The sequence below is a fragment of the Lissotriton helveticus genome, chromosome 12, assembly GCF_964261635.1.
Source record: "Lissotriton helveticus chromosome 12, aLisHel1.1, whole genome shotgun sequence".
Taxonomy (NCBI): domain Eukaryota; kingdom Metazoa; phylum Chordata; class Amphibia; order Caudata; family Salamandridae; genus Lissotriton; species Lissotriton helveticus.
In genome coordinates this window covers 101,761,670-101,774,897 of record NC_136073.1, presented here as the reverse complement: position 1 = coordinate 101,774,897, position 13,228 = coordinate 101,761,670, and the positions used below count along the sequence as shown (strand labels likewise).

The 13,228-nt window shown below is 44.6% G+C and overlaps 1 protein-coding gene across 1 annotated transcript in view; it reads left to right on the top strand.

Annotated features, from left to right (window-relative positions):
* The first annotated feature begins 903 nt into the window (after window positions 1-903).
* Window positions 904-13,228, top strand: part of LOC144797951 (vomeronasal type-2 receptor 26-like) — a 116,120-nt gene continuing 103,795 nt past the window's right edge. The window contains exon 1 of the mRNA XM_078668755.1: window positions 904-1,161. Coding sequence (XP_078524881.1) covers window positions 904-1,161 — 258 coding nt within the window. The remainder of the gene's footprint in view (window positions 1,162-13,228) is intronic.

Genomic DNA, 13,228 nt, shown 5'->3' with positions numbered 1-13,228 from the left:
ATTTTTGGTAGGATTGTCAACCTTGTAATGCTTTTTTATTTGTGATCATTAAATGTAATTGCTTTTCTAGGGATACATGTCCTATTTATATAATTAGAAACATATATCCTGCAATAAATCAGTATGACCACCACAATAGCTTTAATACATTTGTAGAGGTGAAAAGAAATTGTGGAGTGTCACTCCACGGAACTCCACAGTGTTACATGAAAATTCTGCCTGATTCCACAGAGTGCCATCAACTGGCAGATAATATGCAACTTGCGCTGTTCACGCTGCAATTTAGCGACTGCAACGTTAAGCAGAGCTGAAAAATCAAAGCGAACAACACCATACATTGTGCAAAAGTGTGCAGTCATTCGAGATGCTATTCCTACCATTCAAGTATAAAATCTAGTTGAGTTCCAGCAGATCTACTTGAGACAAAGCCCTCTGACCGTGATCATTCACAACCACCCATGTTATTAAATTATACTTGGGGATCCCAAATCACCACTCACGCTCACATTTTTTTAAGCCTCACCGGTGAAAATTTCTGCCATATGACCATTTGCGGAATTTGGCTGGAACGGCGAGTAACCAAAATTCCACCAATTCCATGGGCAGAACAAATCATTCTGCCCACCCCTATTCAATCAATAATTCAACCTATTAATTTATAATATATTTTCTTCATATGAACATACATGCCAAATTTGTACTGTAAAATGCACAGCTACCTTAGGTTAAGATTTTGATGTTTTGGCTTCATGTGCACCAAAAAGCAACTGCTAAGCCTTGTGTTTATATAATCTGTTTGAGAAAGTATTTTGTTCTCCTGATAAAGCAAAAGAAAATCAACACACATACAACAGCTCTCTTCTCTTCAGTTTCAGCGTCACAACCTATGGTTGTGTTCTTGCTATGGTGTTTGCCATTGATGAAATTAATGGGGATCAAACCATCCTTCCAAACTTTACACTGGGCACCCTGATATACAACACATGTTCTTCAGCCAAGAAGGCCATCAAGAGCAGCCTGCAGATGTTGACAGGACAAGAAAAACCCATCCCGAACTACAAGTGCAAAGGTTCATCACTTCTCACAGCCGTCATTGGAGAGTCCAGTTCCACCATTTCAGTGTCCATTGCCAGACTCTTAGGCCTTTACAGATTCCCTCAGGTAAGACTTGCTAATTAAAAGCTGGGAGAATTGTGGTCAATGATGTGCTTCTGAAATACACTGATTAGGCCCATTTGCTACTGAGTTCTCTAAAGGTAAACTGTGTAATGAGCCAACACCTGATTTTCAGTTTTTTGTCCTTCAGCTCATTTTAACTTGTCTGGTCTACTTCGATATGGGGTCAACAAAGAATATTAAGAAAGTTCATTGTCTGATAATTGCTTCTGCAGCTGTAAAATAGGCACACAGCCATCTGCTGTGTTCTGTGCCCCTATTCAGGTATATCATACCATTGTCGCCATCTTCTAGGAGGTTTTAAAGTCCCTCTTCCAAGTTATATACAGGTGTTGTGTAATATCTGGTATCCCCTTGGGATCGTGTATCCCCTTCGCTTCGGCCGTCTTCGGAGAATTAACTCAGCCCGGGCAAGATCAGACAGAAGCAGTCGATCTCTGCTTGGGCTGAGCACGGGGATACACGATTTCATGGGATACCAGACAGGCTCAAGCTATAAATTATGTGACGTTTCTCTGAATACTGAAGCCACTGCTGAACAGGAGACTGGAAGCAAATCGAAAGCCACGAACGTTAAATAAATGAACATTAAATTCATACACAGAGTCGAAGTGAAAGAATGGAATGCTTATTTTCCAAGCAAATCGCAACAAGTAAAAAGAAAGAAAGGTGAAATGAATACAAATTAAATGCACGGCACGGAGTCACAGTGAAAGAATTGATTTTTTTTAAAGCAAGTGGCAAGTAGTACAAAGAAGGAAGCAGTGAAATAAATGAACATTAAATAAATACATGTTCGGAGTCAGAGTGAAAGAAGGTTTTTTTTTTTTTTTTAAGCAAATTGCAAGTAATACAAAGAAGGAAGCGTGAAATAAATTAAAATTAGACACATGTACGGAGTCGGAGTGGAAGAAAGGATTTTTTATTTTTTAAACAAATCGCAACTAGTACAAAGAAGGAAAAGTGAAATAAATGAAAATTAAGCATATGCACAGAGTCGGAGTGAAAGAATGGAATTTTTATTTTTGAGATGGAATCACATTGTAAATTAAAACATGAGGAGAGAGAATGACAGAGCAGGGAACAGCTGAAAATGTTTTAGATTGCTATGTATGACATTCTCATAAATTCAGTGTAATTATGAGTGACATTCCAACAACTATCAATCTATCAATCAATAATTTGTAAAGTGCACCACTCACCTGTGAGAGTCTCCAGGCGCTGGGAGGGGATGGGGGGGGTAGGGGGCTGGGAGGTTGCTACTGCTCAAACAGCCAGGTCTTGAGGCATCTCCTGAAGGTCAGTAGGTTCTGGGTCTGCCGTAGGTCGATGGGGAGGGTGTTTCATGTCTTGGCGGCGAGGTGGGAGAAAGATCTTCCGCCGGCAGGCATTTTTCAGATGCGTGGGATGGTGGCGAGGGCGAGGTCAGCGGAGCGGAGCTGGCGGTACGGGGTGTAGAAGGTGAGTCGTGTGTTGAGGTATGCTAGTCCATTGTTGTGGAGTGCCTTGTGGGCGTGGGTGAGGAGCTTGAAGGATATCCTCTTGTTGACGGGGAGCCAGTGTAGGTCTCTCAGGTGTTTTGTGATGTGGCAGGGGCTGTCGAAGATGAGGCGTGCAGAGGCGCTCTGTATGCGTTGGAGTCGCATCTGGAGTTTGGCCGTGGCTCCTGCTTAGAGTATGTTGCCGTAGTCCAGTTTGCTGCTGAAGAGGGCCTGGGTGATCGTCCTTCTGGTCTCGTGGGGATCCATTTGTAGATATTGTGGAGCATATGGAGGATGTTGAAGCAGGAGGATGAGATGGTGTTGACTTGCTGGGTCATTGATAGCGATGAGTCTAGGATGATTCCCAGGCTGCAGGCATGTTCGGTGGGTTTCGGTGCGGCTCTCTGTTTTGCCGGCCACCAGGAGTCATGCCAGGTGGAGGGAGTGGATCCGAGGATGAGGAACTCCGTCTTGTCTGAGTTTAGCTTCAGGCGGCTGTTCTTCATCCATTCGGCGACGGCCTTCATTCCCTCATGGAGGTTGGTTTTGGCTGCGGTGGGGTCATTGGTGATGGAGAGGATCAGCTGGGTGTCGTCGGTGTAGGAGATGATGTTGAGGTGGTGCAATCGGACGATGTTGGTGAGCGGTGCCATGTAGACTTAGGAAAGTGTCGGACTGAGTGAGGATCCTTGGGGTACGCCGGAGATGATCTTGGTGGCTTTCGAGCGAAAGGGTGGGACACTCTGTGTTCTGCCGATGAGGAAAGAGGTGGTCCAGTCCAGTTCTTTGTCGCAGATCCTTGCGTTGTGGAGGCATGTGTGTAGAGTGTGGTGGCAGACGGTGTCGAAGGCGGCGACAGATCCAGGAGGATAAGAGCCACGGTTTTACCGCTGTCTAGCAGGGTCCTCATGTCATCGGTGGCACGATGAAGGCAGTTTCAGTGCGGTGGTTGCTGCGGAATACTGATTGGGTGCGTCCAGAGCATTGTTCTCTTCGAGGAAGCGTGGCAGTTGCTTGTTTTTAAAAAATATATATATTTTTGTTTGCTTTTTTAAAACATATAAACATAAGCATGTCCACCATACCCTACCCCCTCCACCCTCTACCCACCCCTCCCAGAATCTCACAGAAAACACTACACATAGATACAGTGGTGCTCCACCTATCGCAACATTGCACATTGCCGTCTATATCCTCCCCCGCATGCACCGGGACAACAAGGTGGACTGACCTCCTTTGTTCACAGTCCTCCATCCAGACCATAATAGCGTCTCCATTTCTCCCACACTCTACTGAACTTCTTAGGGCAACCTCTTGCTTTGTATGCGACCCTCTCCGCTGTCATGTACATATCCATGCCTTTTCTCCATTTATCTAGTTGAGGAGGTATGGGAGCACCCTATGCTCTAGCCACATCTCTCTTGGCTACCACCAAAGCCAGTATAAGGAAAATCAAGAGTGGGCGATTCAGATCCACTTCATTTGTTATACCCAACAGAACCAGTTTAGGCTCCACGGGAAGGGTCAATTCCAGTATGTCACTTAATTCACTTAATATCTTGGCCCAGTAGTCCTGGATTACACGGCAGTCCCAGATGGTTTGATAAAAGTTTCCCTTCCCATACCCACAACGCAGACAGTTAGGATCACTGGCCCGCCCCATCCGGTGCAATCGGTGTCTATCGTAATAAACCCTATGGAGGATTTTAAATTGTATGACCCGAAGCCGAGACTTTATCGCGACTTCCCTGGGGTGCATCAGGGCTGTCTCCCAGTCAAGTGTGTTCATCTCCCACAGATTTAGTTCCCACGTTCCTTTCAATTTCACCAGTCCGTCAGGCATATTGTTAATCAACGTTGTTATAGGTCAGGGAAACTAGTTTAGTCGGGACGTGCTCCTGCAGCAGACGGCCCTCAAGCTGTGCATACTCCGGCAGGGGACCTGTGAGCGCCGTCTCTGCCCTCCATGCATTACGTACCAGCTCGTAATTCAAGTACTGAGTATGATGCAATCCACACTCCACCCTCAACGCCTGGAAGGACTGTGGTATATAAATAAATAATACCGGATCTATTTTTGACTGGATATAGTAATAACAGATAGCTCAATAAATAAGAGTCAAGATTCGAGGTAGTAGGAGTTTGCAGGTTTTAATACAGCATAAAGGACAGGAACAGGACAACCTGCACAGGACTAGGATGGCAGCGCTGCCGGGGGCAGGATCGGAATCGGCGGGGGGCATTTAATAACAGTGCACAAGCATATATACTAAAACAATTGCATTACAGTACATACAATAGGCGGAGCAGTGGGTGTGGTCAATAGCAGTCGCGAAAGATAAGGGTGAAAGTAGGTGTAACAAGAGGCGTGAACATAGACATGTGATGTCAACGTAACAGAATATGTCATAAAATGGGGCGGAAACATGGAGGGGGCTACCTGAGGAGCCGGGAACCTCTAACCTAGTGGTGCGCGCAAACTGACAATGACGTGTTACTAGGAGAAGCTGGGGGCTATGACTTCTGCGCTAGGAGCAGAGACTGAAGTCTGGAGAGTCAGGGCGACATGTACCTAAACACTATCTAGTATCTGATGTTTAGAGAACATGTTGATAGAATCCAAAAGTTATCGGGGTAAAGGCTAACAGACACTAAGACTGGTGCATGCATTACTCTACATGTAGTGCGTGTTGAGGAATATTAAATGACCATAAATACAGTATTTCTCTTACATGGAGACGTAAAGGCTAGACCATGATGGAAACTATTGATGCGATTCAGTAGCTTAGGAATGCAGAGAAGGAGGGCTGGACTGATAACTAGAATCATAACATACTCTTGGCAGACTGACAGGCAGAGCCAGGCCGAGCCGGGCACTGTGAGGCAGGAAGTAAGTGAAGGGTCAGGAACACAGGTGGGGGCTGTATCGCTCCTCAGCGAGGGCTCAAGAGACAGGAGCTGAATCTGGTGTCCGGGCCCTTTTGAGGCCTAGAAACGGGGACTTTTCAATGAAATAACGTGCACACTGAGAAACGTGGCAACGTAACTTTTACATAGGCCTAATACTCGTAGCTTTCACGAGAACTGGAAACTGGCATACTAGAGATGGACACAACTGTAATTGCGTCTTTAATCGATCATGGGGAATACATATGCATATTAATCATGCACATACAACATAGGATGGGGAACACGTAGGGACACAGAACATGGCAAAATTTACTTTTCCACATTCCCTCCTTGTCACTACGTTTCCATCAGGAAACATCAATATTCATGATACCATCTATCATTTCATAAAGTATCATTTGCTCGTCTCGAATTGTCTTGGAACGGGATTTGGGACGGGACTTGGGACTAGGAATACAAGAGGTAGCACAAATGCCGCAAATCGCAGGGCCACATTGTATACAGAGGCAGCAACTGAATGTGATCGCTACTGCAATACCTAGAAAGGACAACACTTTCCATCCCCAGGCGGAAATTATATTCCAGAACCAACCGGACCATGTCCAGGTGCCTGGATTTTGGTGTAACAGATGGGCAATTTTATGGAGTCTGGTTATAGCTGAATAAACAGACGGCGCGTTATTAGGAATGAAAATGCAGCAACTAGATCCGATGACTCTACATGCCCCGCCCCTATCGGCCAGTATGACGTCAAGGACGAGACGATTCTGGAGCACGACAATTCTCATAAAAGATTGCTCTTCGGTTAAGTTACCTAGAGCAGAGGTAGTCTCAATCACTACTGCTTCAAGGGTTCTGGTTAATCTACGTATCAGTTTACTATTCACGACAGTATCTAAGTAGGGGAAGACACCTTTATTGATATCTATGTATTGTTCTAGAGCAGTTTCAGTATAATCGACAATCGGGAGGTCTCTCTTGTGTCTAGTATGTACTAGGTGGGAATTCCTATGATAGTCAGGTGGGGCTAGAAAAACTGGTGGCAGAAGGAATGCAATGTAACAGGTTCCCTCCCAATCGAGGGGCAGACGAACATATGCGGTCTGACCACAAACAAAATAAGAATGACGTGAAGCTTTGAAAATAGATTTCCCGCTGTCACTATACTTGACAATAGTAGTACAATCACTATGTCCTACATGTACGGAACCATTATTTCTGACACATAATTCGCCTTTGACTGGTAGTACTGACATAGCAGGTAAGACTGGAGTAGTATCAGACTGAACATTCAAGACCATAAAATTCGAAGAATAATTACCCAAATTATAAACTTCATTTTCTAGATCTAACCCTGTTCTGTGGGGAAAACCTTGCTTGCCTGGAAAACATGTACTGTTAAGAAAGGACATATCATTTGAGGATAATGTTAACGTGGACCATGCTCCACACGAACCAGTATGTGAAAATGGATAAGGAAAGAGTGGCAGAACTCCCTTCGGTGTCTGGAAAGGGGGGAGTCGACCACACACCCAACAATTAGTGGCATTGTTGGTCTGGTGTGAATAATGTAACATGCGGATAAAGGAATTATTTCGCATAGCAAGACGATAAGAGAGTTCATGAGGAGGCAGATCACTAAACGTATGTTCTACTGTAGCATTAGAAGTCTTATTTACATGAGAAATAGGAAAGCATAAATAAAATGCATAACTTGTGCAGGCAATCATAAGGCTGGGATATAGCAGAAAACATAAAATAATAATGCAACTTTTAGAGTTCTCACTAACTCTCTCTCTATGGGGGTCTATTTTATACATGTCAGAAACCGGTCTAACCGTTTCACCTAGGGGAGGACTTAGACAATCAAACTGGCTGACTTATTTTACTAGACCTTAGTTTCAGCTTATACTCCTGCTGCGGAGTTTTCTCTAACAGGGAGGGCTTTGAATCAGTGTCTTTTGCGGGACAGTCCTTGAGAATAGTACTTTGGCAGTCTTTAAAATCCTCGGAAATGTTCTTGGAAACAGTCTTTAGTCCATAAAATTTCTTTACGTGAGACAGATGGACCCAGCCCTTCCTGCCTTCCAGCTTGACGGCAGTACTGGTGGCCAGGAGGACCTGTTTTGGCTCCTTCCAGCGAGGCTCCAGCGGACTTGAACGATCAAAGTTCCTTACAAGAACCAGACTTCCGGGAACGATTTCATGCGGTGCCACCTCGATATTGTCTGGAAATGCGGCGGCAACCTGTGAACGGCAAGAGTGTAGGGCAGACATCAAGGAAGCTAGGTAATCTGTCAGCATATTACTTGAAACATCTGTAATACTTCGGGGTCTAGGTGTACCCCACATATTAGGGGGGCGGCCAAATACGACCTCATAGGGGGACAGACCTGATCTGGAATGTGCGACCATGCGCATATAAAACAGAGCGACTGGCAGAGCTACTAGCCAGTCCACACCTTTCTCTTTACAGACTTTGGCAATGCGGATTTTCAGGGTCTGGTTATGTCTCTCTACCAGACCGGCTGCTTCAGGATGGCGTACACAATGGAACTTCCACTGGTATCCTAACAACAGGGAAACGTGTTTCATCAGCTCAGATGAGAATGGCTGGCCGTTATCAGAATATACGACCCTTGGGAGTCCATAGCGGGGGAAGAATTCACGAACCAACTGCTTGGCAGTGGTCGCGGCTGTGTAATCTGGGACTGGATATGCTTCTGTCCACCTGGACAAAGCGCATACAACTACAAGGACATACTTGAAACCTCGACATCGCTCCATCTGAATATAATCCATCTGGAGGACTTCAAAAGGGTGGTCAGGGGGCTGGAATCCACCTTGTTCCACCGGAACACTTTTACCTGGATTAAACTGGCAACATATCATACAGGTACGGACTTTCTGCTTGGCTGCAGCTCGTAAATGCTTGTTGAACCAAATGTTCTGGATACTGTCTAACATAGCTTTTTCTCCTAAGTGTGCTGGACTATGTGCGGTATTGATAATGACTTGAACCATAGAGTCGGGGAGAAACCATGTGGCTTTCCCCTTCGTTACCCATCCCTGATCTGTCTGGACCCCTCCTTGTTCGGACCATTTCTTGATTTCATCGGGAGTAGCATGTAACTGGATATCTATGACATCTTGAGTGGGGTCCTTAACTGTCATACAAGTAGTCTGTTCTAGAATATGTGTCGGTATCGGATTAACTGACATGTCTGGAGTCTGTGCTGTAAGCTTGGCTGTGCGATCTGCTAGATCATTACCCTGGGAAATAGTGTCAGTAACCTTCGTGTGTGCTTTGCACTTCATGATAGCGATAGATGTCGGTAAGTGTATAGCATCTAACAGAGCTTGAATAAGGAGACCATGCTGAATCTTGGTTCCATGAGAAGTCATGAAACCTCTCTCCTGCCAGAGCACTCCAAAGTCGTGTACGACTCCAAATGCGTAGCGTGAATCTGTATAAACATTGACTTTCAGGTTCTTGGCGTGTATGCAGGCTTGTGTCAGAGCAACTAGCTCTGCTGCTTGAGCAGACAGGGCGTCAATACGGTGTGTTTCTATAACTTCAGTGTCAGTAGTCACTGCATACGCGGCTACTAGTTCTCCTGTACTTGTTCTCATACATGAACCATCCACATAAAGTGTCAGGTCAGGATCTGGTAATGGAATGTCTGTCAGATCTTGTCTTGGCTTAGTCATAGTATTAACTACTTCCACACAGTCGTGTGTGGCAGGATTTGAATTAACTGACGGTAACAGTGTAGCAGGATTTAGAACGTTGCAGCGTCTGATTTCTATGTGTGGCTGGAACAGTGTCAGTTCATAACCTGTCAAACGTGCAATTGTCAAGTGCTGGGTCTGTGTTCGGTTTAAAAGAACTTCCACGGAGTGTGGAACTTGTACTGTCAGAGAGTGTCCTAATACTATGGAATCACTTTGTCTGATAGCTAGTGCTGTGGCTGCAACTGACTTGAGGCACGCAGGCAAAGCCTGGGCTACAGGATCTAATGTGCTCGAAAAATAAGCACAGGGCTTGTATTGTCCTGCTTGATCTTGTGTAAGAACAGATAATGCTGTACCATCACGTTCTGTAACAAAAAGTGTAAAAGGCTTACTGTAGTTCGGTGTAGCTAGAACAGGAGCTTGGCATAGAGCCTTCTTTAGCTCCTTGAAACTAAGAGTATGTTCAGATGTCCAAGGGAGGACAGTCGATACGGCTGCCTCCTGTGTCGTTAACTGTATCAGTGGCTTGGCTAGAAATGCATACTGAGGAATCCATTGTCTGCAATAAGAAGTAAGGCCAATAAAAGCACGTACCTCCTTCTGTGTCTTGGGCTGAGGAAGACTCGCTATTAACTGGATACGGTCTGGTGTCAACTGCCTACCCCACTTGGACAGTAAGTGGCCTAAGTAGATCACTTGCTGGACACAGAATTGAAGCTTCGAAGGGGACACCTTGTGCCCCATCTCGGCTAGGAAATACAAGACTGTAAGTGATGCTCGCTCGCAAGCACGTTCAGAACGGGCTGTAATCAGTAGATCATTGACATACTGGAGCAGGGCAGTGTCAGCTGGCATGTGAATGTTGTCTAGTTGTCTCTTAAGTGCTTGACTATAAATACTAGGACTTTCTGTAAAACCTTGAGGAGCTCGTGTGAATTTATAGCTCCTTCCATTTAAACAAAAACCGAAAAGGTACTGGCTGTCTGGATGAATGGGGACACTGAAAAACGCGTTCTTGAGGTCTATGACTGTGAAAAATGTGGCTTCGGAATCAATGGCTGTCAATAGGGAAGAGATATCTGGGACAACTGGGTACTGGGGAATAATACATTTATTGAGTTCTCGAAGGTCAATCACTAATCGATATACTGGGGGTGCATTTGGATCAGTACGTTTCATGACTGGAATGATCGGAGAATTACATACATTGGAGTCAGTCTCTACAACTACTCCTTGAGCAATGAGCTCGTCAATTATTTTGGATAAGGCTGCTACAGCCTCAGGTGGCAATCTGTACTGTCTGATTCGTGGAAACACTACACCTGGTTTGAGAGTCACACGATGGGGTGTGATTTGCATGAAACCAACATCAGTTGGACCTTGCGCCCATAGATGCTGCGGAACATTTGACAATCTTGGATCAAAATCTCGTAATACATAGTGACCCTTGAAGTCACGTAAAAACAAACGTATTCCCTCTGGGGAACAGCAAATAACTGCACCTAATTCTTTCAGTGTCTTAATGCCTAACAGATTTTCTGGACATGACTTCGTAAGTAATAGATCAGTAGTACGGGACAATGGACCTACGTCTAGAGTAACTGGCTTAGATATCTCGTTTACAATAGGCTTTCCTGAAAATCCAAGGGAAACATTTCTAGAGCCTGAGAGCGGAGCCCCTGGAACCTCGGCGTGACTTATGGTAGTCCTACTTGCCCCTGTATCAATCAGAAACTTTCTGTCTTTCCCTAATACTTGACTATGGATATAGGGACCTTCTTGATCTACAGGAATCTCGATGAGAGGCAAGCCTACCTCCCTCTCTAGGCTGTTTCATGAATACTGTTGGTACTCTGGATACTCTGCCTGAGCATACTGGTACATCTGCTGTGTAACATGCTGTGTTGCAGCAATAGGCTGCGGTGCTGGAACTGTCTGTTGTGCATTCTGTGGCTGAGAAGTCTGTGAAACTTGTTCTTGTCTAGGCGGACGTGGTCTTTCTTTTGTTTTACCAGTGGCTATATTATGTTTCAGAACTGCACACTCGTTTATGAAATGACCTGGCTGTTTACAATAATTACATGTCCCTTTAACGGGAGCTGCAGGATGACTGGCTTGATTCGGACCCCTCTTCTGACTGTCTTGTGGAACAGATTGTGCAACTAGTACTTTCATTTTCGTGTCTTTCATACGTTTTCTCTCGTGATCTTGCTCTTCTCTGATTCTATTCTGGTGATACTGGAGCATCTGTAACATCTGGGACGGGGTACTAGCTTGCCATGTACTTTCGACTTTTAAAACTCGATTCTTAACTTGTGGACTTGAATTCTCGACTAATTTAGTAACAAAAAGATGAGGGTATGACTCGCTACTCGTCTTCAATCCACTGTTTATAATGAAACATTTCTCAAACCTAGAATAAAAATCACTAGTGTCTTCGTCTTGTTTCTGTTTACAGGCTGAGATTGCATCCCAGTCTTCCTTTTTAGTGGCTAACAATCTGGGCAAAACTTGTATTAACAGTTCTGGTAATTCCTTACATTTGTCTCCAAGACCGGTACCTGGTACTCGTATCTTATCTTCAGCTTCTAGAACTGCCCAATCGATCTTTTTCTCTCCCACCTCCCATTCTTTTTCCTTGAGTTTTTCGTATACCCCTGCGGGCAACAGGACCTTTAGCATTTTAATAATATCTGGATACGTATATTCTCCCATACGGAGCATGTCCTTTAACTCTCGGTGGAACCCTGCTGGATCTTTGTCGTGACAGGGAATTAATTTCTTCATCTCTAAGAGTTCCATCTTTGTAATCGGAGTGTAAACAAATACTCGTTGCATTTCACCATCTGCTGTCCTGACTGGGTGTACTTCTCGTAACGGATTCTGTCTATCTATGTAAAACGGTTTACTTTCTGGAGGTGAGGCATGAACAAAATGCGGGTTCAAAAACATACTATATTTATGACGCTGTTCTAGAATGACACTAATTAAATCGGTACCTAAACCTTTCCATCTATACTGGAGTAACTCGTTCAGGACATCATATAACGGACCTGGATCAGAATGTTGACCCTCATACAATGGGATGAGGTGCTGAATCATATACATACCCACCAGTCGCTGTTCGGCTGGGGGCAGTTTCAGAAACATTTGTGCCACTATTTCGTCTGGAAAAGTGGTAGAATCAGTAGTCCATCGGACTGCTGATCGGGCTGGTTCTTGTTCATGCATAGTACTTAACTCACTATAACCAATTCGTGATTTCAAAATGTGATCGGTAGCTTGAAATACTTGTTCTAGAGAACCTTGTTCTGGTGCTGGATGATGAAAGATTTTCTTGTGTTCCAAACGTGAATGGCGGTCTGGAAATCTAGATCTACCTACATACGCTATTCTGGCGGTATTCTCGTCCTCTACCTCTTCTGTAGGAGAGTCATTCTCTTTCTCGCTTACTTGTGCTGTTTTACGTTGTTCGTGTAACCTTATTATTTCCTTACGAATTTTCTTGTACATACTCTCTATACTACTGATGGTTCTGTGTTTACCCTCGGCTATATTATCACTCCACCTTGTCAGGGTTCTCATTTCTGTCGGATCTTTGGACGGGTAATCTTGTTCCCTTATTAAACAATTTATCAGAAACTTTAATATCATGAGCTGGATCTCAGCTTTCCTTTGGGACATGGTTTCGCCAATACTTTCTGGATCATCCCCTGTACGGATGAAACGATATATTCTGTCTAGATCTTCTTTCATATCCGGTAGGGTGTCCAAATACCCGGTCACCCGTCTTACACGTATGGAATATATAACCGTACTATCATCGCCTGTGACTGGATCATAGCGGCATTCAGTAAGAGCTCGTCGGATTTCTGCGCCGGACTTATATTTGGGCGTACGCTGTAACGCACGTTCATGTAACTCGA